This window comes from Hylaeus anthracinus, unplaced genomic scaffold (genome assembly GCF_026225885.1).
Source record: "Hylaeus anthracinus isolate JK02 unplaced genomic scaffold, UHH_iyHylAnth1.0_haploid 11981, whole genome shotgun sequence".
Classification (NCBI taxonomy): Eukaryota; Metazoa; Arthropoda; class Insecta; order Hymenoptera; family Colletidae; genus Hylaeus; species Hylaeus anthracinus.
Window position 1 is genome coordinate 3,331,393 of NW_026534329.1, and position 21,919 is coordinate 3,353,311.

Genomic DNA, 21,919 nt, shown 5'->3' on the forward strand with positions numbered 1-21,919 from the left:
ATCTCGCTCTTTTCTTCTTCAACTCGCGGGAACCTGCTCTGGCTGGGCTCTCCCGCTGGTGCACGCGTACCAGAAGAATAACTTTTGCTCTCGCCTCCGCCCCAAAAACTTCGGCTTTCTTTTTTCCCCGACGTCATCCGACGCCTCCATTTTTGCTACCTCTGGCTCCGTTCGAAATTTTCATACCGGAAAAACCATTTCTTTTCTTTAAATACTTTATTCAAAGTCACACCGACTACGAGGCTATCGCGTCAATGATTACAATTTAATTATCGTATAGTTTCTTTAACACGTTGATCGCCACGTCACCCATATGCGGGTGACAGTGCATTTCACTGAAGAACTGACGAAATTAATTCTGAAAGTTAAGCTTCAAAGGGAATGAATTTAAATGAAATACGTGTACTTTGATGAAGTTATAAAAATACATACCAAATTTGATTATGTAGTCTCCAATAGTCTGAATAATATTTAATTCTAGCTGAAATTTTCATGAATATCTCTCTGGCAGTCAACGTGTTAACGTGTTGTACTTTGAAATTAACGTATTTGATTAATATCTTGACTAATTTGAGAAATTCGTTTCCGTTGTTGAGCTTCTGTCGAGCTACTGTTCCTGTCCTCGAGCCAGGAAAAGATCCGACAAATCCTGAAAAATTATAGATCGATATCACTCACAATGTTTGCAAATTACTGGAGAAAATAGCGAACACACGATTGAGATGGATGTTAGAAAAAAAAACAATGTGTTTATCTATAAATAAATATCTTATATCACTAGACATTGAGAAAGCTTTTGAAATGATGTAGAGACACAAGGTTTTAGACATCCTCAAAACCAATAAAATCGATGGTAGCTGTTTGGCTCTTATAAACAATCGTTTATATGATCGGAAAATCAAAGTACAAATTGCCAAAAATCATAAATAGTTGAGTTAATGAAAGAAAAACTTGGTTTTTTTATTTTATGAAGGTAATCTGTTTTACGTTGATTATTGCACCTATTGGTCCAGTCTTGCACGTTATAAATTACCAGTCTAGCACGAGCTTTTTTTTTGAATTATCGATATCTAAGTACTGTACCGACTTCGGTTCAAATAATAACAGAGACCAGAATACGATTTTATTAGATGTATGATTTCATTTGTTATATATTGAAACAGTGTGAAATTGTTCGAGCAAAGTAAACCGAGAGTACTCGCAGGAATTGTACAAACGATCGACATCCTTCTTTTATCGAATAAAAACGTTCGAGGCGAGGACAAAGACGAACGTAGGGAGAAACGAGACTATTATCGCCAGCGATATTTATTTTTCTGCCGGACTGTTCTTATCTCTAATAGATCGCACCCTCGTTAAAGTCTTAGATAAGGCCGTGCGAGTGGACTAGAACCAGCCCTGGGGAACGGTTAGCCTCTTCCGGTCATTTTCAATCCGAACCTAGACCCCTATTAACCTTTTCTAAGCTTCACGGATCTCGCGTCATTCGGATTTACTGCGGGAATTGTACTGGCAATGCTTATAAACTGCGTATCAAAATGATACGAACGCTTGGATTTTCGAGGTTTCAGTGTCTTAAAACAGTTTCCTTAGAAAACCAATTATACTACGATATTCAAGGTGCCAAAAAACCACTGGACACCCATTATATTTCAATGTGGAAAGAATTATCGTTAAAAGTCGAATTTTTAAAGAATAAAAAATATACAAACACTTGTTGAAACAAGAATTTGATTAAATTTCATATCAACTGCATTTCATTGTTTGAATCTTACTTTGCTCATACTCGAAAAGTATGCATTCTGCGTACAAAACAATCACTCAAATTACTTTAAAGACATGATTCTCGCATTTAAAGAAGAAGATTTATTTATTGTTTAAATAATAAGTCTTCTTAATAATTAATATTAATTATATATATTATAATTATATTATTATATATTAATATTATTATTATATTATTATAATATTATTACATAGTTACATATGTAACTATTGTCAGAAATTAATATTCAATTGGTCCAATCAATAGATATTAAGATATTGACAACTTTCTCACAATCAATGTATTCGAGTGAATACTTATCCCGAACCGTAATTGTTATTAATGTTTATTGGAACACTGAATGCTACTACGTGTATCATAAATGTTTAATTATGTCGGAGATAATAAGTTTTAATTGTTCCAATCAATAGACATTAAAATATAGAAATATATCTCCCGATTACTTTTTCTCAACTTTTCATGTTCCGAAATATTACTTTCTCGAAAGAACATTGATATAATAATCTAAAACTTTAAAATGCATTTAAATATGTACACCTCCGAATTAATTGAATATTTGTATAATTTTTGAGATATTGAACGATTTATCTGACGATGAGAACAATGGTGAACATAGTACATATATAGTATATATACATGTACATACACACACAAAGTGGTCAGCCGGGTTAGTGTTAAACAGTAAGAGGAATCAGCTGTCAGCTGTCAGATTCTCTATCGCGATTAATTCGTCGTCATTTGTAATTCATTCGATCGAAAATATTTTGGTAGAAAGATTAGTTGCGTTACTAGAATGCTATTTTTTTTATACGAAGCACGTTTTGTAGGTTCTATTGCAGAAAATATTGTCGTGTGCAAATGTGAGGTTAGAAATTTCCAATTTTGAACGGAATAAGTGAATATATGTTTAGAGTTGAAGTAATAAATATAGTAAATATAAAAATAAGTGATGCACAATGTCTCCTGACCCAACGCAACAACCTATAGAGGAAACTTTAAATGCACCTACTTTACAACTCGATGCTAGAGGAGCAAATGAATCGGACAGTGAAGATGATGATGTAGGAATGGCAGGATATGTACCCTTATCTCAAGTACCTACAGATAGTGATCCCATGTTATACGAAGACGAAGTATGCTACTTGTTTTATAGTTCATTATTCATATGCAGAAACATGTATCTTATAATCGTGTACTTTACTTGTTAGGATGACGAATGGGTATCCAATGCAGGCGAATCCAATCAAACATTACCGCTTCCATCTTTAGAACCACATCAAGTAAGTATTTATATAGATTGCAACGCTAATGCTAATTATTTCTTTGTACTATAATACGTTTCGTATAGGATTGTATGTCAGAAACAATTGAAGTTTGGTCATCTCCACATAATCGATCGAATATCGACATGGACGCAGAGAAAATTAATCAAGTAAAATCTATGATGGCAAGTTTCATGTTACCAACTGCAGCAATTCCAGAATGGGCAAATACTATATCTGAAGATCAATGGAAAGAACAACTTATCGGCCGCATTAAAGAAATACAGAATAGGGAAAAGTAGATTTAAGTATTTTAATTAATGCTGTTACACGAAATATGTAATTGCTCGTAAACATACTTCTTTTTCTGTTTCTTTAAGTTACAAATTCAAGTTACATTTTATGTAAAAATAAAAATGAAATTGCAATTTCTCTGGTTTTACACAGTTCTGTGTATTAGATGTAACGCGTTGTCTTCAGTTGTATACAGTAGACAAAACCGACCTTATGTAAATTACGAGAAATAAAATTATTTATTTTATCTTAATCGCATTCTAGATTTAGAAATGCAAGCCATATCTTTTTTATTATAAGTTTGCATCTCATCATTGTTAACGCATTTCACTTTGTACTCGCATTTGGTTTTTATTTGTTATGGTTAATGATTACATGATTGCGTGATATGATATTGTTCAATATATGAAATCATGCTTTTCTTCAGTCATACTTTGAAATAACACACATGCATCATCGATAGTCATCGAATAAGAGCACAATGCACTTATAGTTCATGTTCCGCGCTGATAGCGACGGCTTTGCTCGGATTCAGCTTCATTCTTAAGGTCGCGACATCGTCTTCTATTCTGATCAGTTTTCGGAATTTCTGAAAGAAAAAAATGATCCTCAGAATTTTACAGAACTTGGAGACAATAGATCATTTTTAAGTTATATACCTCAGAGGTAGTTCCTGATGTTGTGCACCAAATGTAAATCATATAGCCCGGAATACATAACATCGACGAAAGGCCAGAAAGCCATCCTAATACATGACTCCACCAAGGATACTCGTACGTTAGGTATTTCACAGGGACGAACTTAATTATGTTGAATGTAAAGACACCCTAATTAAAATTTTTCTTTTTATTCCTCGTTATTTTGGTCGGCATTTTGTAACTCGAAGCATCTAGATTCTAGATCTAGATTTTATATTTAATAAAGTACATCTTACCACACAAATGACAGGAGTAGTAAATGTCCAGCATATCTTCCACCAACAACAAGGATAATAACCAATCATGTCACGAATGCCATCATAAAAGCGGTTCACTCCGAATGCCCAAGAGATAGCGATGCATTCGAAAAACATTAAAAAGAGGAGACAAAATCCACTGACGGCATACGAGTCTAATAATTGAAATACATACATTCCTCCCTGAAAACAACATGAAAATATTTTTTTGATTAATCTACATATCTTGGATATACGATTATGTTTGTACGGTCACTATTTCCATTACGTACTTACTTCGGTAACGCAAGTAAGACCGATCAAATAGGAGACAAAACAGACAATCGCTATGAACAACTCTTTTCGCTTTCTAAGAACGTGCGGCCACTCGTCTACCGCGGCTGTTATGAAGCCCTCAACTGTACAAAACTATAAGACATAACAATCGATCGTAATTATCGAAGATAGTTTCGTTAAGATATGTTAAGTTACCTGACTGTCTAAGCCAATAAGTATAAGCATAAAAAAGAATAAACAAGCCCAAATCGATGATCCAGGTAACTCAAGAACCGCGGAAGGATAAACCAGGAAAGCTAATCCTGGACCTAGTCGAAAGAAATTGTAAAAATAATGATATCAAAAGGAAACAAAATTTATGCATGCTGTTCCTTGATTTAATATAAAATGTAGTTACCGGAAGCAGCTACATCCGCAACTGGTTTTTGTTGTTCGTGAGCCATGAAACCTACTACAGAGAATATGACAACGCCGCTAAGCATACTGGTACACGAATTCACTGTGCAAACGATAAGTGCATCTCTGAAACAAATGCATCAATTTACGTTCATTGTTTTAGAACGCCAGAGTACACTATCAATTCAATTATATTTTAGCCATTTGAGAAAAACATCCGTGTAATCTTGAAACCTCGAAAAAATTACTTCAAGAGAAATTTAATTTGTTCAATAATTATGTTTTCTCTTCGAACAGTTTCATTTCGTTCCGATCAGTTTTTTTTCATAAAGAACGAATACATTTCGATGTTCCTATGCTAATGGCCCACCCTGTATACTCGAAGGAAATTACTCAATGGAAGCGTGCATTATTCGGAGGAAGTACTTAAGCTACTCACTTGTAAACGTTATTGTTGAACTTGTTGTAGCTTCCGAGGGCGACCAACGCTCCTAAACCCAGCGCGTAAGAGAAAAATATCTGCGTCACCGCGTCAATCCACACCTACGGGTATTCATGGAAATATTAATTAATCAGCGATCCAACGAGGCGCAGCATTTACTGAAGCAAGGATAATTAACGTTTCAGTACTTCGGGATCGCCGAGTTTCGATAGGTTTGGCGTTGCGTAATATTTCAAACCTTCCATCGCTCCTGGAAGTGTTAATCCTCTTACCAACAAAAGTGCCAGCAACGCGTACGGAAATAACGATGTAAAATAAACGACCTGTGCGAATGTTAACGATTAATAATATTCACTTTCGTTTAGGAGAAATACATATAGTGGATAGTAAGTGTATCGGCACTCTTAATTTTTTTTTTTTTTTTTTTAAGCAACGGGTAATACGTTAGTTCGAATTGTTTCTATTAGGTCGTCCCATAAGTTCGTGCCGAAGACAGTGTCGAAATTTAATAAAAAAAATCACAGAAATTTTTTAGTAACGGTATAATGACTATCTGAGAGAGGTGAGAAACTATTGCGAAATGAGACAGATTATCTTTTCTTGTGACACTTAAGAGTATGTTTCACATATTAATTTGAGAAATAGAAGTATAAATGGCGCGAACTTTTAGGACGACCAAATATTTGTAACTTATGCTTATGCTTAGTATTGTGTTCCGAAAACAAGACATTGGAAGCAAAGACTTCCGGGAAACGATTGTAATGAATATATCATTTGTTCGTGAAAAGTTGTTGCAACAAAAACGTAACCGTGCAAATACTTCTTTTACCCATTGTATACAACTGTTTGAATTTACTTTTCCTGTCCATTTCACGCCTTTCCAAATACAGAAGTAACACATGATCCAAACTACGGCTAACGTGCCCGCCAGTTCCCATCTCACACCACCGACGTTTTCCACGCCGTCGGATATTTGAAGAGTACGTCTCCTTTTTCGAGAAAAAAGAAGAGAATGAATGAAGTATCAACTCCGAACGAAACGATTTATGATTCGATACTAATCGAGGCTTCTAAGCGTAACATGTTTCAGGGATTAAATGACACATCAACATTTTTGTGAACTAAACGCAGAAACAACAATTTACGCGGAACTGAATCGAATAATACACGAAAAAATCGTATATAATTCGTGTACTGCATATAAGAAATATACAGGGCGTCCCAGAAATGTTGGAATTCTTTGAAAGGGGTGGTTCGGGGGGTTATTTGAAACAATTTTTTCTTTAGTGAAAATGTTATGCGAGGCTTCGTTAAGAACCGCGCTACGCTATCGCGGAGCTTATACTACTGCGGCTGTCTAGTGAAGACCCTATGCTACTGCGGCTGTCTAGCACTGGCCTATGCTACTGCGGCTGTCTGAACTCGCGCTGCGATTGTTTGGACTTTTCCGTTAATATCTCCTTAACGTAGCCTCGAACAACATTTTCACCGAGGAGAAAGTTGTTTCAAATCACCTCCTCCCCGAACCACCCCTTTCAAGGAACTCCAACGTTTTTGGGACAGCCTGTCTACTAAAGTTTGAAAACGGTAGAGTTAGTATCGAGCAGTAAAAGCCTGAAATATCTAAAATAACGATTTCTTCGTTGCGTGAACTTACTCCCAGAATTCTTTCACTGGATCCCTCAGCAAGGTGTGACTTACATTGCCGAGCGAAGTGGCGCATATAGTGTCGTCATTTTCAGGCCAACACATCGCTTCCAAACGTTCCGTGGTGGTGAGACAGTAATGCGTGTTCCAAGGGTTGTCGCACGTTCTCCACGGCACGTCTACGCAGACGAACCGGGAAGAAATTTCAGTAAATCTGATTAATTTCGTTAAACGCATCGTACGTGCCATTTTCGTACCGATTCGCAGCGAGACTAAGAAGTAGAAGAGCGCCCACGCCAGTATGATGATGTAGTACACGTTCGTCCAGCAGGAGAGCACGCATGTGGCGTATCCGATACCTGTTTGCAAGGAATCGGTTAAACGTGATTCTGTCGGTATCAAAGGGATACAGAAAAGATATCACTTGTTCGATGTCTTTTTGTTTAGTAGTGCAATACCACCGCGGGAAAATAAGTTACGCGTTATTTGTCATATCCTTTTGGCTCGTGTGGTCATATTTTTCAGTCCTATTTAAAAGTCTGACACATTCAAAAATATATAACGGTGCTATAGTTATGTTCTTATCGTTACCATCGTACAACCATTATTGGGAGTTTTTCACTTTACTCCTGATTCTCAAGCGTTTCCTAAGGTTTCTTTGTATTCGGTCGAAACATCGTGAAAGTAAATTATATTATTTCTCTGACGCCAATTGTATCAAGTTTATTCAATTATTTGATAAGTCAAGCGAAGAAATGGAAACATCGATGTTATTTGTTTGTGAGAATGTTGAAAGTTACGAGGCAAACGACGAGCTCGAACCTTTGAAAATCGGAGCTATCTTGAAGACGCCTAATCCGCCTATAGTCATCATCTGACCCAAAGACAACTCCATTAGGAACATCGGCACGCCGGCGAGTGCAAGAGCGATGAAGTAAGGAACCATGAACGCACCGCCGCCATTTTTGTAGCAGAGGTAAGGAAATCGCCACAGGTTTCCTAATCCTATCGCTAATCCGACTACAGATAGGATGAACTCGACCTGGAAATAGAACACGAATTATTGCTTGGAAAAAAAAAGCGAAAAATATTCCTTAAGGTTCTCTCTGACAAAGAATGCTTTTCGTAGTCGAAGACTGGAAAAATATGCACTCTCGAGAAAGTGAAATTTGAATTTATTCGGAAATTATGGCAAACAATATGTAGGACATCCAGTTGACGAACAGAATAAAGTAAAATACAAGATACCGTCGTCGGTGTAATAAGTATTCGTACAGGAATCAATTCAAAATAAAACTTCATATATTTATTTTATTAATAAATTTTTGGGGAAGAAACAATTGACCAACATTCCTAGATATTTTTAGAGTAGAATCTGCATCAATTAAAGTTTATTACTTTTGATGTTAATCTCTTATTTCTTATTAGTTTCATTTTAAACTGGTTACTGTACGAATACTTCTTACGCTGACTATAATTCGATATAATGTATAATAAAATCCCTTTCACGCGTGTTTCTAAAATTGATCGTTGCTTAGAAATGTCAACGAGGAAAAAAGCTACCTTTATTTGGACTATGTATTCAATATGAGGTTGCTTATTCACCTTGCTGCTCCAAGTTCCTCGTTCCGGCAGCGATTTTGTATCCTTCGTACTGGTGGATTGCAAACACTGAATGGTCTCGAAGCGGAATTCTTGATCTTTCCCGCCATTTGAGACTCTCAAGGGCGGTTCGGCGAACAAGGCTTTCAATTCTTGGACGGGACTGACGGGCTTCTGTGGCAGAGGACTTGTGGACCTGTCTACCTTAGGTACTTTGGATCCGCTAGAAGGCATTATTTTTCGTCCGGATTGCAAGGTAGACCGAATTCACCTCATCCTATCATGTCTCGATCGAATCTATAACAAACGTTTAGAAGTAAACCGTAAAAGTCGACTTGTATCTCGTTCGCATTGTCGTTTAATTAACACGTGATTCATATTTAAAAAAAAAAAACAAAAGCCAAACAAACAATCGTCTCTATTCGTTTTGTTTTAATGTTTTATAGACGATACAAAAAAAAATATTGATGGACAGTTCGAGACATGTGATTCGCGTTGAATTTAACGGATAATTTTTCCAACACTGTACAAGGATATTACAGTGACGTATCGTGGTCTATCGAGATGTTTTGCTAATTCGGATAATACTATCGGCGCTGACGAGTTTACAACGAGCACTAGGTGAAAGATGACGCGATCGCTTCTGAGGAACTTTAAATGTTCAGCGGTCATCGTCGTTACGTGAGACACTGCTGTGCAAGGGTCTTGATGATGATGGATGATAGACAACGAGCCACTTCCGGGAATCACGTTTGTCAAACGTTGTTCCCATCGTGCAACCTTGTCCCATTTTAAATTAACCATCGGTGAAAGAAACGATGTCATCGGCGATCATCACGTGGAACAGCGAACAACGACGGGCGGACGTCTCGCCGCAATGGTATCGTGTCCGTTTAAATTTTCAATTCGCTGGGTGGAAGCAATAAATTATTCGTCCGTGGTTTCGTCGTTCCGTCTTGAGCGCTCGATTTGTTAAAGCATGGCGGAAGTCGATAAGTTTCCGAAGACAAACACGAACGAGGATCGATTAACGTCAAATTCACGGGGTGCAATGTCCTTTTAAAGACGTTATTCCGAGTATGAAACGATTTATATCTTCTGCGCTTCAATTGTGTAATAAGCCCAATTGTATAGTAACTGACCCGAACGAATGAACGTAAATAAAGTTTAGGACACTTCCATTCGGTGTTTCTGTCGGTTTCAATTGTTTCATCGACACCAAAGACGTAACGATATATATATATATATATATATATATATATATGTTGTAATCGTTTCATCCACCAGATATCAAAAAATTAATGCAAAATTCATAAAAAATCTGTCAACACGTTAAATAATTTCTAGAACAAGTTTACCTGATTTCGTGTTGCGCCATAATTCCTACAATTACTTGGCGTACAAATTAATTCTAATAACTTTAGTTTGAATAAAAATATTTATTCGTCATTTTTCTACGTTAAATTACCAACATGCAAAGTCCTGGAGCCGATGGCTATTAAAATTAATCACCCGAGACAATAAATACTGCGATACCATACAGTACGCATAACAGGATGCGATCAAGAATTTTTGTTGATTAAAAACGAACAACAAATAATTAGCGCCATATGTTCCATATAAAAAAAAAAAAAAAAAAATAGAAAAGGATCAAAAGTAAAGAGAAGAAAATTATTTGAAATTCTGTTTAGCCGAACGGAACAGTCTTTAACAGACTCGTAACGTAATCACTGATCAAATAATAACTGACACTTTGTTAACAGCCGTGATCGCGCTCGCGGAAAAGGATTAGCGTTCTCTCGCCCATGCAGTTCGAACATTGTACGTACATGTCACAAATTCACCACGAGATCCGAACGTGATTTCTACTAGACCGAAACTTATTACCGATAATTAGCCCGTGGAACCGTCGTGGATGGAAGAGAAAAAAAATGAATAAACGACTTGCCACAGAGCGTGTCGTTACGTTCACAAATCGTGCTCGCGAACGGCGAGCGCCGAGATTTCTGCTGTACCCTAGAGATCTACCCCACGGTGCTGTTCAGTCCCCCAAGCACCAACACACCTATCGTTTCATTCAACAAATTGGTGCCACAGTGTCATTCTATATTTAGGTGCGCTATGTGAATGACGAGAGGGCCCCGAAGTCCACTAATAACCGATTCACCATACCGATGGCCGCGAATTGTTCCCTCCTTTGATGAGCATGCTCAAAATACGCTGGATCACACTTGATCTTGACTTTGTCAAGCGTTTCGCGCTAGGTGCCATTTAAATAAAAATCCGTGAATCCACGGGTTTTCAATGATCGTAAATTACAAGACCTGAAACTGTTATTCGTGTTGCCATTCGTGTAAAATTACACATTTTATTATTAATTTAATTCTAGTGCTCTATAATGTACAAGACTAGAATGGTAAATTTAGTTTCGTATCAAAGTGAAATATTGCACATTTTATTATTAATTTAATTCTAGTGCTCTGTAATCTACAGGACTAGAATGGTAAATTTAGTTTCGTATCAAAGTGAAATTGTAGTCTATTGGAAAAATATATTTGATTTCTTTAATTTATATAATTTTAATATTAATTCTTTAAACCTGAATGTGGCACTTCGTGGCAAGACATATTAAATGCGAAATAAAAAACTGCAGAAATGGCAGCATATTTAGTGACAGGAATGCTTAACGAGGGTTATCATGTCATAATGAAAAGTATTGGAAATAATGGAAATAACTATTGGACCAATAACACTAAGTTTCATACAAAATCAGGACTATTGATTTTATTTGGTCAAAAGGAGACGTGTCAAGAACCCTCAAAAGAAGCCTCAAAAGAAGCTAAAATAGAGTAGAAAAATGAAGAAAATGTGCTAGAATAAGTGATTGACTTCAAGAGTCCGTTCACATATGAATTTGAGTTTGTAAAAGACTCGTAAATTACTCAATAGTATCTTACAAATGTTTCTATTGAACTTTAATTCGTTTAAATAAAAAGACATTCAAAATTCCCGCGGCAAATTGGCGTTGCCATCTAGCGGTGAACATACGAACTAACTTCGGAGTTTGGTCAGCGCCCCTATCGGGAAAACGCCCAAGTTTGTCGTGGAATAATTCCCACTGTCAACGCTAGATGGGGCCATTTGTTTGTTTTAATTAAAAAAATAAAGAATTGAGAGTTAAAAATTGGTTTCCATTCAAGTTTTAACATTGCAAAGCTGTTCATCTATTTGTTATTGGATATAATAAAAAAAAAAAACCTGGACGAAACAAATGGCTCCATCTAGCGTTGACAGTAGGAACTATTCCATGACAAACTTGAGCGTTTTCCCGATAAAGGCGCTGATACAAATTCCGAAAATAGTTCGGTATACTTTATATGACTGTTATATTACAAAGATAATTAGATAATATAATACATGTTAATACTTATATCATACCATATGTTTATATGTAGAAAAAATAAAGAGAGAAAAGTAAAGGAGTGAGGACAGTGTAATAAAAATATAGACATGCAATTATCAAAAAAATAAAAGTTTTAGTTGATATTACGGAAGGAAAACAAAAGTATAAGTTAAGTATTAGATATAAACAGAATATAGAAAGATTCTTTTACGTAAATAAACTCTCATTTCCATAATTTTCAATATAAAAGAAGAAATTTAATTTATAAGATAAGTAAAAATGATATAAATTGAATTTCTATAAAATATTATTATATTATATAAGTATGTCTAAGTAAAAGGCATACTTATAACAGTAAGTAACAAGACAGGAATTAAATTAACCTATAAGAGATAATAATTGTAATGTATTTAGACAATTAGTATAATCATGTCAATATGTATAAAGGTGTAAATAAAAGAGTATTTCAGTTCAGTTCAATAGTTCGGTATTTTCATCGCTAGATGGCTATTCATTTGACCGAAAATACCGGGAACCCACAAGAGAAAGCGTGATAGTTTAAAAGTTTAAAAACGAAGGCTCGTGTCTAATAATATAACCGACCGAGTCAAATAATTTCATAGTTTCAGTTTCAGTTCACGTCAGTTCACATGCGCAATATACCAGCCAATTCATGCAGTCATGTCGCTACAGAACTATATGTTCAGCATGTATTGGTGTACGTATATACGTATTTATTTCTTATTATTATTAAGGACGAACAATTCAAAATACAAAAACGGATGAGTTCATTCGAATATTCTACACAGTCAAATACTGCGAAAGAAATAATTTGTAACGGTTTTTCAAATATTCACATTCGAACTATATACAAACGGTAGCGGCATTTAAATGTTACGTGACCACGCCACAGGTAACCGCCTAACAGCTTCCATTTCATTACATTTCATGGTGTTTCCTGGTAAACGCCGGTACGATAGAAACCGGAAAATTACTGTGCTTTCGTAAGATCAGGATACATTACAGACGATCATTGTTACTTAAAAATGGGTGCCAAGGGGAAGATGTATGTAATAAAACGCAGTAAGTATTCCGAAATGTAATCTATCTATTATTGTATTTGCATTGATACTTGATGAAATTCAAATCTATTATATTACAAACTAATGTTTACTTTTGTCAGATGGACACAAGGAAGACGTTCATTTTGATAAAATAACATCCAGAATTCAAAAATTATGTTACAATTTAGATATGGACTATGTAGACCCTGTACGTTTAATTATTAAGTATCTCATTACCAAACTTACCAAATTAAGATTAACTTTTAAGATAAATTAATTTCGTTTTTATTTGTTTATAGTCTGCAATTACTTTTCGTGTCATCAGTGGCTTATATTCAGGAGTTACTACAGTTGAGTTAGATAATCTTGCAGCCGAAACTGCAGCTACTATGACTACCAAACATCCAGATTATGCTATATTAGCTGCAAGAATTGCAGTCTCCAATCTTCATAAGGAAACAAGAAAAAGTTTTAGTGGTATTGTGAAGAATACATTAAATTAATGTACTCTGGTATTCGATTTATTCTATGATTTGTTTTAGTTTTAATTCTTATGTTTAATTTGTAGATGTAATATATGATTTGTATCATGTAAAGGAACAATATACAGATAAACATAGGCCTGTTATTAGTGAGAAATATTATAATATCATAAAAAAAAATGCAAATAGATTGAATTCTGCAATAATTTATGATAGAGACTTTAGTTACAATTATTTTGGATTTAAAACACTCGAGAGAAGTTATTTATTAAAAATACATGGAAAGGTTGTCGAAAGACCACAACATATGTTAATGAGAGTTGCAGTTGCTATCCATGGTGAAGATATCGATAAAGCTATAGAAACTTATAATTTCTTATCAGAAAGATATTTTACACATGCGTCGCCAACACTTTTTTCTGCATGTACCACACGACAGCAAATGTCTAGGTATATATCTAATACATATGATAAAATACACTCCAATCTGTAATCAAAAATTCTCGTTTTTTTTTTACAGTTGTTTTCTCTTGACAATGAGCGAAGATAGCATCGAGGGAATTTATGATACATTAAAAAGATGTGCACTTATTAGTAAATCAGCAGGTGGTATTGGACTCAATGTACATTGTATTAGAGCAAGAGGTACACCAATAGCTGGTACACTTGGTGTGTCTAATGGTTTGGTCCCAATGATTAGAGTGTATAATAATACAGCACGATATGTTGATCAAGGTGGAAATAAAAGACCAGGAGCATTTGCTATATACTTAGAACCATGGCATGCAGATATTTTTGAATTTTTGGATCTGAAAAAAAATACTGGTAATTCACTGATTAATTATACACCTAATTTTATTTTCATACTTGTATAATATTTTGTTTAATTGGGGTTCACAGGTAAAGAAGAATATAGAGCAAGAGAATTGTTTTATGCTTTATGGATTCCTGATCTTTTCATGAAAAGGGTTCTGGAAAATGGTGTTTGGACTTTAATGTGCCCACACGAATCTCCCGGTCTACAGGATGTTTGGGGCGACGAATTTGAAGCTCTCTATACGCGGTACATTATTGAATATTATATAACTGAATATTTTTTTATTTTTATATAAATGTGTTTTATTAGGTATGAAAACGAGAAGAGATACAAACGACAGATTCAAGCTAGAGACCTATGGACCGCTATTATAATTGCACAAGTTGAAACAGGAACTCCATACATGTTGTACAAAGATCATTGTAATCGCAAATCAAATCATCAAAACATAGGAACGATTAAATGTAGTAATTTATGTACAGAAGTTGTACAATATTCAAGTCCAGATGAAGTCGCTGTATGCAATTTGGCTTCAATTGCTGTCAATATGTTTGTGAATGCTACTAGTAGAACTTTCGATTTTCAAAAACTTCGTAAAGTCACAAAAATCGTTACTCATAATTTGGATAAAGTCATCGATGTTAATTACTATCCGATACCAGAAGCGCAAGTATCAAACTTTAAACAAAGACCTATTGGTAAGTATCTAGTTATTGTACATGATTTAAATATGTTTGTAAATATTTGTCATGTATTTACAGGCATTGGAATACAAGGACTCGCGGATACGTTTCTTTTGATGCGATACGCATTTGAAAGCGAAGAGGCACAAAAACTTAACATTCAAATATTTGAAACATTATACTATAGTGCATTAGAGGCTAGTTGCGAAATTGCTATGGAAAAGGGTACATATGAAACTTACAAAGGTAGTCCAGTTAGTAAAGGAGTAAGTAAACTAAATTTTAAGAACAATTAAAGTATAATTCGGCGTTAACTTTACTACCATAACTTTTCTTGTAATGTCGTAGCATATAAATTATGTTATTGCATTTTTAGATTTTACAGTATGATATGTGGAATGTCACCCCAACTGATTTGTGGGATTGGAAAATATTGAAAGAAAAAATTGCAAAATATGGAGTTAGAAATTCGTTGTTAATTGCACCCATGCCAACAGCTTCTACTGCCCAAATTTTAGGAAATAATGAATCTATAGAACCATATACTAGTAACATTTATACAAGACGAGTATTATCTGGAGAATTTCAAGTAGTGAATCCTCATTTATTACGAGATTTAACTGAAAGAGATCTATGGGACGAGGATATGAAAAATGAAATTATAGCAAATAATGGTTCTATTCAGGTTAATACTATGTACACATTTCGTATACTACTAAATAATTATTCGATAAAAGATTAGTTAATGTAAATGATCGTCTGATAGGCAATTGAACGCATACCAGAAGATTTGAAAGTGCTTTACAAAACTGTTTGGGAAATACCACAAAAAACAATCTTAAAAATGGCGGCAGATCGTGGTGCTTTCATTGATCAATCACAATCATTAAATGTTCACATGGCTAAACCATCGATGGAAAAATTGACATCGATGCATTTCTATGGATGGAAAATGGTAAGTTTAAAACGTTATGCTAATATATTCCTTCTATTTCAAGTGTAATTTTACAATATATTTCTACAGGGTTTAAAGACCGGCATGTATTACTTAAGAACGAAACCGGCAGCAAATGCTCTTCAATTTACAGTTGATAAATCAAAATTACGAAATACCAGCAGTGTTGCGACTAATCAGTCCTTTAATTCAGATAATGAAAGTAACGAGGAATTTACTAATGGAAAAAAGAATGAATGGTTAAATAATAAAAATATCGATGACATCGAAGTTGTGCTGGCATGTTCTCGTGAAAATGGAGATGCATGCATGGCTTGTGGATCATAAATATAGATATTTGTAAGAGTATACGTTGTACTTAAGTTAAGTTTTTTTATTTACGAATATAATAAATGCAAAACGTTTTATATGTTTATAAGTATATGTAAACATGTATTTTTTTAAAACATGTGATTTTTTAACTATCCTGAAATAAAGTATTTTACTTTTAATTTCATTTACATTGTTCTAATAGCCTGCAAAACTTACCATTCACTTGTGCTTATTTCATATTCATCGAAAGTTTCTTAACAGTTTTAGATCTTAATAAAACTATTTAATAGTAGTAAAAAGGTAGATTAATCGCATAATTTCGTTCGTACGTATCGATAGTTTTAATGCTGGCTATACGATATGAATTCTAAAAAACGCCATGATTAATGTAAGTTCGCGCCGAAAATGCTCGCAAGTATAATGTTCAGGACTTCTGAATCAGGATCTACATATCCTTGACGATATAAATTGAATGGCGATCAAATTCCAAAAGTGTCTTAGATTTTCGGTAGCCAAACTAAACTCTCTTTAAGATGATACAAATTTAAAATTTACGATTTAGAATTTTACACGATGCGGGAAAGTCACTAACTGTAGTCAACTATAGTCAAATATGTACTGATAAACTGTATATTCTGTATAATATAGTCGAGTGTTGAGAGATAGCGTCACTACGGTAGTCAAGTAAAATGTCAAATTCCAAGTGTGAGTTGGTGTGAGTAGACTGTATGTATGCAGACATATACAGTAGTCGTTGGTAGACGTGCTCGAATAGTGTCGGATAAATTTCGTTGACCGTCTAGTGTGAATACATTTATTTTGGACAGATTTGTGAGAGATTCGGCATTGCGCTGATTAAATATATATTGTCTTTGTTATTCGATCGTGGGAAAACAGGAAGATGTAAATAAAATGATACGGTCCCGCAGCAAATTTGGGCAGTGATGTCCCAGCTGATGCGTTTAACATATTTGACAGTTGAAATTTCGTAATTGTTACCCGTATTTTCATATGAGACTTTTTACGCAATTTGTCTAAATTACCGTACGGAATGGCGGATATAGATGACCTATTTCGTTTGGATAAATACGTAGGGTCAGAATCTTTGGCAGAACTTTGTTTTCGAGTGATATGCAAAAATTTAGACATTATTTCGGATAAGGAGCAATGGGATAAAGAGAATTCTTTACGAAATCTCTTAGATGGATTGGTTTTGCCGAGTGAAATATGTGATAAACTTATCGAATACGTTCTACGGAGCGATACAATAGAATTTCACGATGAATTTTTTCATATATTCAGTAACACATCAACAACCAAACTTAAACGTGTTAAAATAGTAAGATCCAACCTGACTAATCAGTCAGTACAGATTTTAGCTTTGCATAAGCTTGTGGAATTAGAACTTATCGATTGCCCTAATGTCACAGAAGCAGCTATCGAATATATAAATGCTAACGCAGCTAATCTACAAAGTTTAGTGTGTCGAGGAGAACATTCTTCCATCATTACGGCAGCATTTAGTGGTAAGAATACGAATAAGTCTTTTATTATTTATTATTTATTCATTACAATTAAGTTTCCATCAATGTTGCAAAGCTGTAATATTTGTATATTGTATATCTATTTCTACAAATACAAGTGTATGTATATACTCTACAAAACTTACATATACTCAATCCTCCTTGTAAGTTCAAAAAAGTATAAAGAGTTATATACTATGCATTAGTATTCTAAATAATTAAAATTAATATAAATTTAATACAATCTGAACCATGATGAAATATTGATAAATTTAAAACACCAAATGTGTTGTTTATTTTAAAAAGAACAAATAAGATGTATTTAAATATCATTAATTTCAATTACCAGAATATCAGAGACGAGGGTATGTGTTTGAGACACCAAGCCTACGAAATCTGGCTTTAGAATATGTTGGAATTCATCCACAGGAGTACAACATACTTTTGGCTGGATTAACAAATTTAACACATCTGGATTTATCTAATAATTTACATGTAGGCTATTTCACTTCTTTCGACTTGGTCCCCAATTTAATATCTTTAGTTTTACACAATGACAAGATTAATAATCAGGCACAAGCTTTCATTAGCAACATTTGCCATTTAAAAAATTTAAGGTACTTAACTGTCTTTTATTTTACTTTTATTTTATAACAGAATAAAGCAATACCTAATATTTTAAGCAGTATGTTTAAATTAATGTTTTAATATTTGTGATTAGGCATTTAGATATTTCCCAACTTGATTCCACGAATGGAAGATTTGAAAATCCTAATACAATATTATCTGATATTGTGAATGGCTTGCCACAATTAACTTCTTTGGATATTAGTGGCACAAATTTAGCAGAAGTACAAATAGTCGATTGTGGAATACAAACAACTGATCAATCCTCTTATTTTGAGTTTAATGATAGTAACAGCAAGATCTGTGATATACCAGGTCTTGTTTCCAGAGTAGACAGACCTTTGCAATTTTTAGGCCTCTATGGAACAAATGAGGCTTGTAGGCGACGTAATATTCCAGCAAAACTGGTAAACAACTGAAACATTACACAATATTTAATTTTATGATATTTTCAGTATTTCATTTTTCTAAGTATGTTCTGTTTTTGAATATCAGATAGCAGGAGATGCAAATGAAGACCAAATATTGGTTGCAGCTCATGTTTATATGAATAATAAACCTGGTTTTTTGCTGAAAGTACTAAATGACCTTCATCGTGTGTACAGATATGAAAATTGTCATAGAGTGGATCAAGCACTTTGTGTGATATTGAAAGCAATGGAAAATCATCCACTAGAAAAACAAATACAGATATATGGAAGGTACTTAATCGTTGATAACATTAACTTACATGCTGAGAAATACATACTCCAAACAATCTAATGCAAAGTATAATTTTATTGCAGTGCAACTTTATTTTATGTTATAAAAATGAAAGAAAAAGATGAGCTTGAACCACGGTTGAAAGAAAGAATTGTTTCCGTTCTTCTTACTGGAATGAGCATGTATAAGAACGATGAAAGTATAATGCGTAATGGTTGCCTAACATTATGTCAATTCCGTATACCACAGGATGTTGTATGTACCATATTCGTTTGAATTAATAACATTTAGTCTATATAATAAAATGCAATCAGACAAAATTCTTTTTTGTTCAAGATAAACAATTCTTTTTGATTGCATCATTCTTAACAAGCAATTGTTTTTTAGTACATTAAGATGTTATTTAATGAATATAGATTCTATTTCATGAAATAAATTAAAATTTTACATATCATTTATAAAAAACATTTAATTAAAATTAATCATACGAATATTGCTTGGTATGGAAAAATGATTTATAAGCTACATTAATCCAAGCATTATCATGTTCAACAGTTTCTAGCATTGTATTTTACATTAATAATTTTGAATGTTAAAAGCAACTATAAATATCATTTGATTGAAATATTCATTACTAATTAAAGAACGATAATACTTGAATTGACATTGTTTTTAAATAATTTAATTTAAACCTGTATGAATTCTAAAAATGTATCTAACTGTATTATGTTATTTATGTTTTATGAGATGTCGAATTATGAAACATTGGTGAAACTACTTTTACATTCGGTTAAGCACGCACAGCAAGGATGTTATGTTCAACGTATTGGAACATTTATTCTAAATATTTTGGCATGTCACGTGACAGGCAGAGAAAAACGTTTATTAGGCAACCTTGGTTGTATTAAAACAATGCTTAAGTTAATACAATATAGAGTTATTCATAACATATACGATGATGTTTTGGAAGTAGCATGGTCAACTATGTGGAACATGACTGATGAGACTCCTGTAAATTGTGAACGATTTTTTAGTGAAAATGGCATGGTGCTTTTTCGTAAGTGCGCGAAGGTATGTAGTATTATAATTTAATTAAACAATTTAATAAATAGAAAAGGTATTAAATTGTTATACACAAAATTTATTTTCACAGCAATATCGTCACAAACAAGAATTACTGAAAAATATGATGGGATTACTGGGCAATGTGTCAGAGATCCAACATCTGAGAGTACATCTAGTACAAGAGCAAGACATGATACTTTTTGAAAACTTATTGCATTCTGAAAGTGAAGACATTGAGGTATTGTAATGTCTTTAATTCGATCAATAATTGTTCATATGCAGCATCTAAACTCTTCATTCTATGAATAGATACCTTATAATGCTGCCGGTATATTAGCTCATATAGCATCTGATGGTGTTGAAGCATGGACAATTAAGATACCAACTAGAACTGAAATGCTTGAACTTATGGTTAAAGCTATCGAACAATGGGACATATTTTCAGAACGTAATATCAATTATCGGTCGTTTTTACCATTATTACGTTTGTTAGATGTATACCATACACCACAGTGTCAACATTGGGCAGTTTGGGCTCTTGCTAACCTCACAACTGTTTACCGTAAGAATATATTCGCTAAGAATTTTGAATAGAAACGTAAAAAAACAAGTAATTTGTATTAAAACCGTAATTATTCTTTAAACAGCTCATAAATACTGCATATTGGTTGTACGTGAAGGAGGTATTGAAAAATTAAATACATTAATGTCTGATCCAAGGCCATACGAACGGATAAAAGAACTTGCGCATTTTGTGATTCAGAATTGTTGTCATAGTAACAACTCTAACGATACATACGAGTATCAATCGTCTGTAAATGTAGAATATGGTTTAGGTGATTAAGAAATAACTTGCTGTTTTAATTTAAATACCATTTGAAGTAAAATATTTAATATTTATACTTCTAACCATCAAGTGTGAGTAAGGTTATTAAGACATACTAAAATTTATATGTTCATTTGCTCGAATGTAAATTTCAAGTTGAATCTCAGAATCAAACTGCTCAAACAATCCTACTCACACTTTTGTTACATGAATATTTACTTGCATATTTTATTTATTACATATTATGAAAAAAAAATTATTATCATATTCATCATTAATTAGTTGATATAAAATATTTTTTATATTTATTATCGATCTTTATAAATAATATTCAAATCCAAACGTGTTTTTGGTTTATGTAAATAGTCATAATGTATTATATACAAGGAAAAGTTGCAACTAGACTAAGCTTATATTTTTCTGTTTTAAATACCGATAATGAGCTGAAGTAATGAAGTTTGATGTTGAAAGGTTATGTTAAGTTTCATATGTTTTTGTGTGAATTCTTTGTAGATATTTGTATTATAAGTAAACATTTTCAGTTGCCATTAAATTTTCTTTCATAGAAAAATCTTAAATAAAGACTATGTTAGGTTATTATGTAAATATAATTAAGAATAAATAACAAAATGAAATAAATTAGATTTACGTGTTTGTACATTTATACTATGATGATCGAAATTCTTTTAAACATCAACGCTATTGTCAAATAAAATGAATTGATAAAACAAACATTACATTACAGACATATAATAAATTTATAGATTTCATATAGATTTGAATGACTTCGACAAGGACAT

At 33.5% G+C, this 21,919-nt stretch overlaps 4 protein-coding genes across 5 annotated transcripts; 3 read left to right on the plus strand and 1 right to left on the minus strand.

Annotated features, from left to right (window-relative positions):
- Positions 1–2,436: 2,436 nt before the first annotated feature.
- LOC128885388 (male-enhanced antigen 1) lies at positions 2,437–3,595 on the plus strand. The gene is made up of 3 exons (XM_054139409.1): positions 2,437–2,919; positions 2,995–3,066; positions 3,135–3,595. Exons 1-3 carry the CDS (start codon positions 2,743–2,745, stop codon positions 3,348–3,350), a joined length of 465 nt encoding a protein of 154 aa, XP_053995384.1. The 5' UTR covers positions 2,437–2,742; the 3' UTR covers positions 3,351–3,595.
- On the minus strand, positions 3,370–10,714 carry LOC128885376 (sodium- and chloride-dependent GABA transporter 1-like). 2 transcript variants are annotated; one of them, XM_054139392.1, is made up of 14 exons: positions 10,490–10,714; positions 8,664–8,957; positions 7,881–8,100; positions 7,316–7,417; positions 7,069–7,237; positions 6,268–6,400; positions 5,600–5,734; positions 5,409–5,512; positions 4,971–5,095; positions 4,769–4,881; positions 4,574–4,705; positions 4,277–4,480; positions 4,002–4,169; positions 3,370–3,931 (listed from the first exon to the last, which is right to left on the minus strand). In XM_054139392.1, the coding sequence occupies exons 2-14, from the start codon at positions 8,892–8,894 to the stop codon at positions 3,830–3,832; spliced, it is 1,938 nt and encodes a 645-aa protein (XP_053995367.1). In that variant the 5' UTR covers positions 8,895–8,957; positions 10,490–10,714; the 3' UTR covers positions 3,370–3,829. The 2 variants fall into 2 exon arrangements, with proteins under 2 accessions (XP_053995367.1, XP_053995368.1); XM_054139393.1 differs by lacking the exon at positions 10,490–10,714 and adding an exon at positions 9,201–9,355.
- A 2,052-nt stretch (positions 10,715–12,766) lies between these two features.
- LOC128885373 (ribonucleoside-diphosphate reductase large subunit) lies at positions 12,767–16,487 on the plus strand. The gene is made up of 12 exons (XM_054139388.1): positions 12,767–12,781; positions 12,977–13,146; positions 13,247–13,335; positions 13,427–13,604; positions 13,696–14,059; positions 14,130–14,434; positions 14,510–14,672; positions 14,736–15,124; positions 15,188–15,375; positions 15,486–15,794; positions 15,876–16,064; positions 16,134–16,487. Exons 2-12 carry the CDS (start codon positions 13,110–13,112, stop codon positions 16,389–16,391), a joined length of 2,469 nt encoding a protein of 822 aa, XP_053995363.1. The 5' UTR covers positions 12,767–12,781; positions 12,977–13,109; the 3' UTR covers positions 16,392–16,487.
- Positions 16,488–17,101: 614 nt separating this feature from the next.
- Positions 17,102–21,763, plus strand: LOC128885374 (protein zer-1 homolog). Its single transcript, XM_054139389.1, has 9 exons — positions 17,102–17,902; positions 18,249–18,516; positions 18,621–18,933; positions 19,022–19,227; positions 19,312–19,483; positions 19,976–20,299; positions 20,382–20,531; positions 20,603–20,855; positions 20,941–21,763. The coding sequence occupies exons 1-9, from the start codon at positions 17,428–17,430 to the stop codon at positions 21,135–21,137; spliced, it is 2,358 nt and encodes a 785-aa protein (XP_053995364.1). The 5' UTR covers positions 17,102–17,427; the 3' UTR covers positions 21,138–21,763.
- The last annotated feature ends 156 nt before the right edge of the window (positions 21,764–21,919 follow it).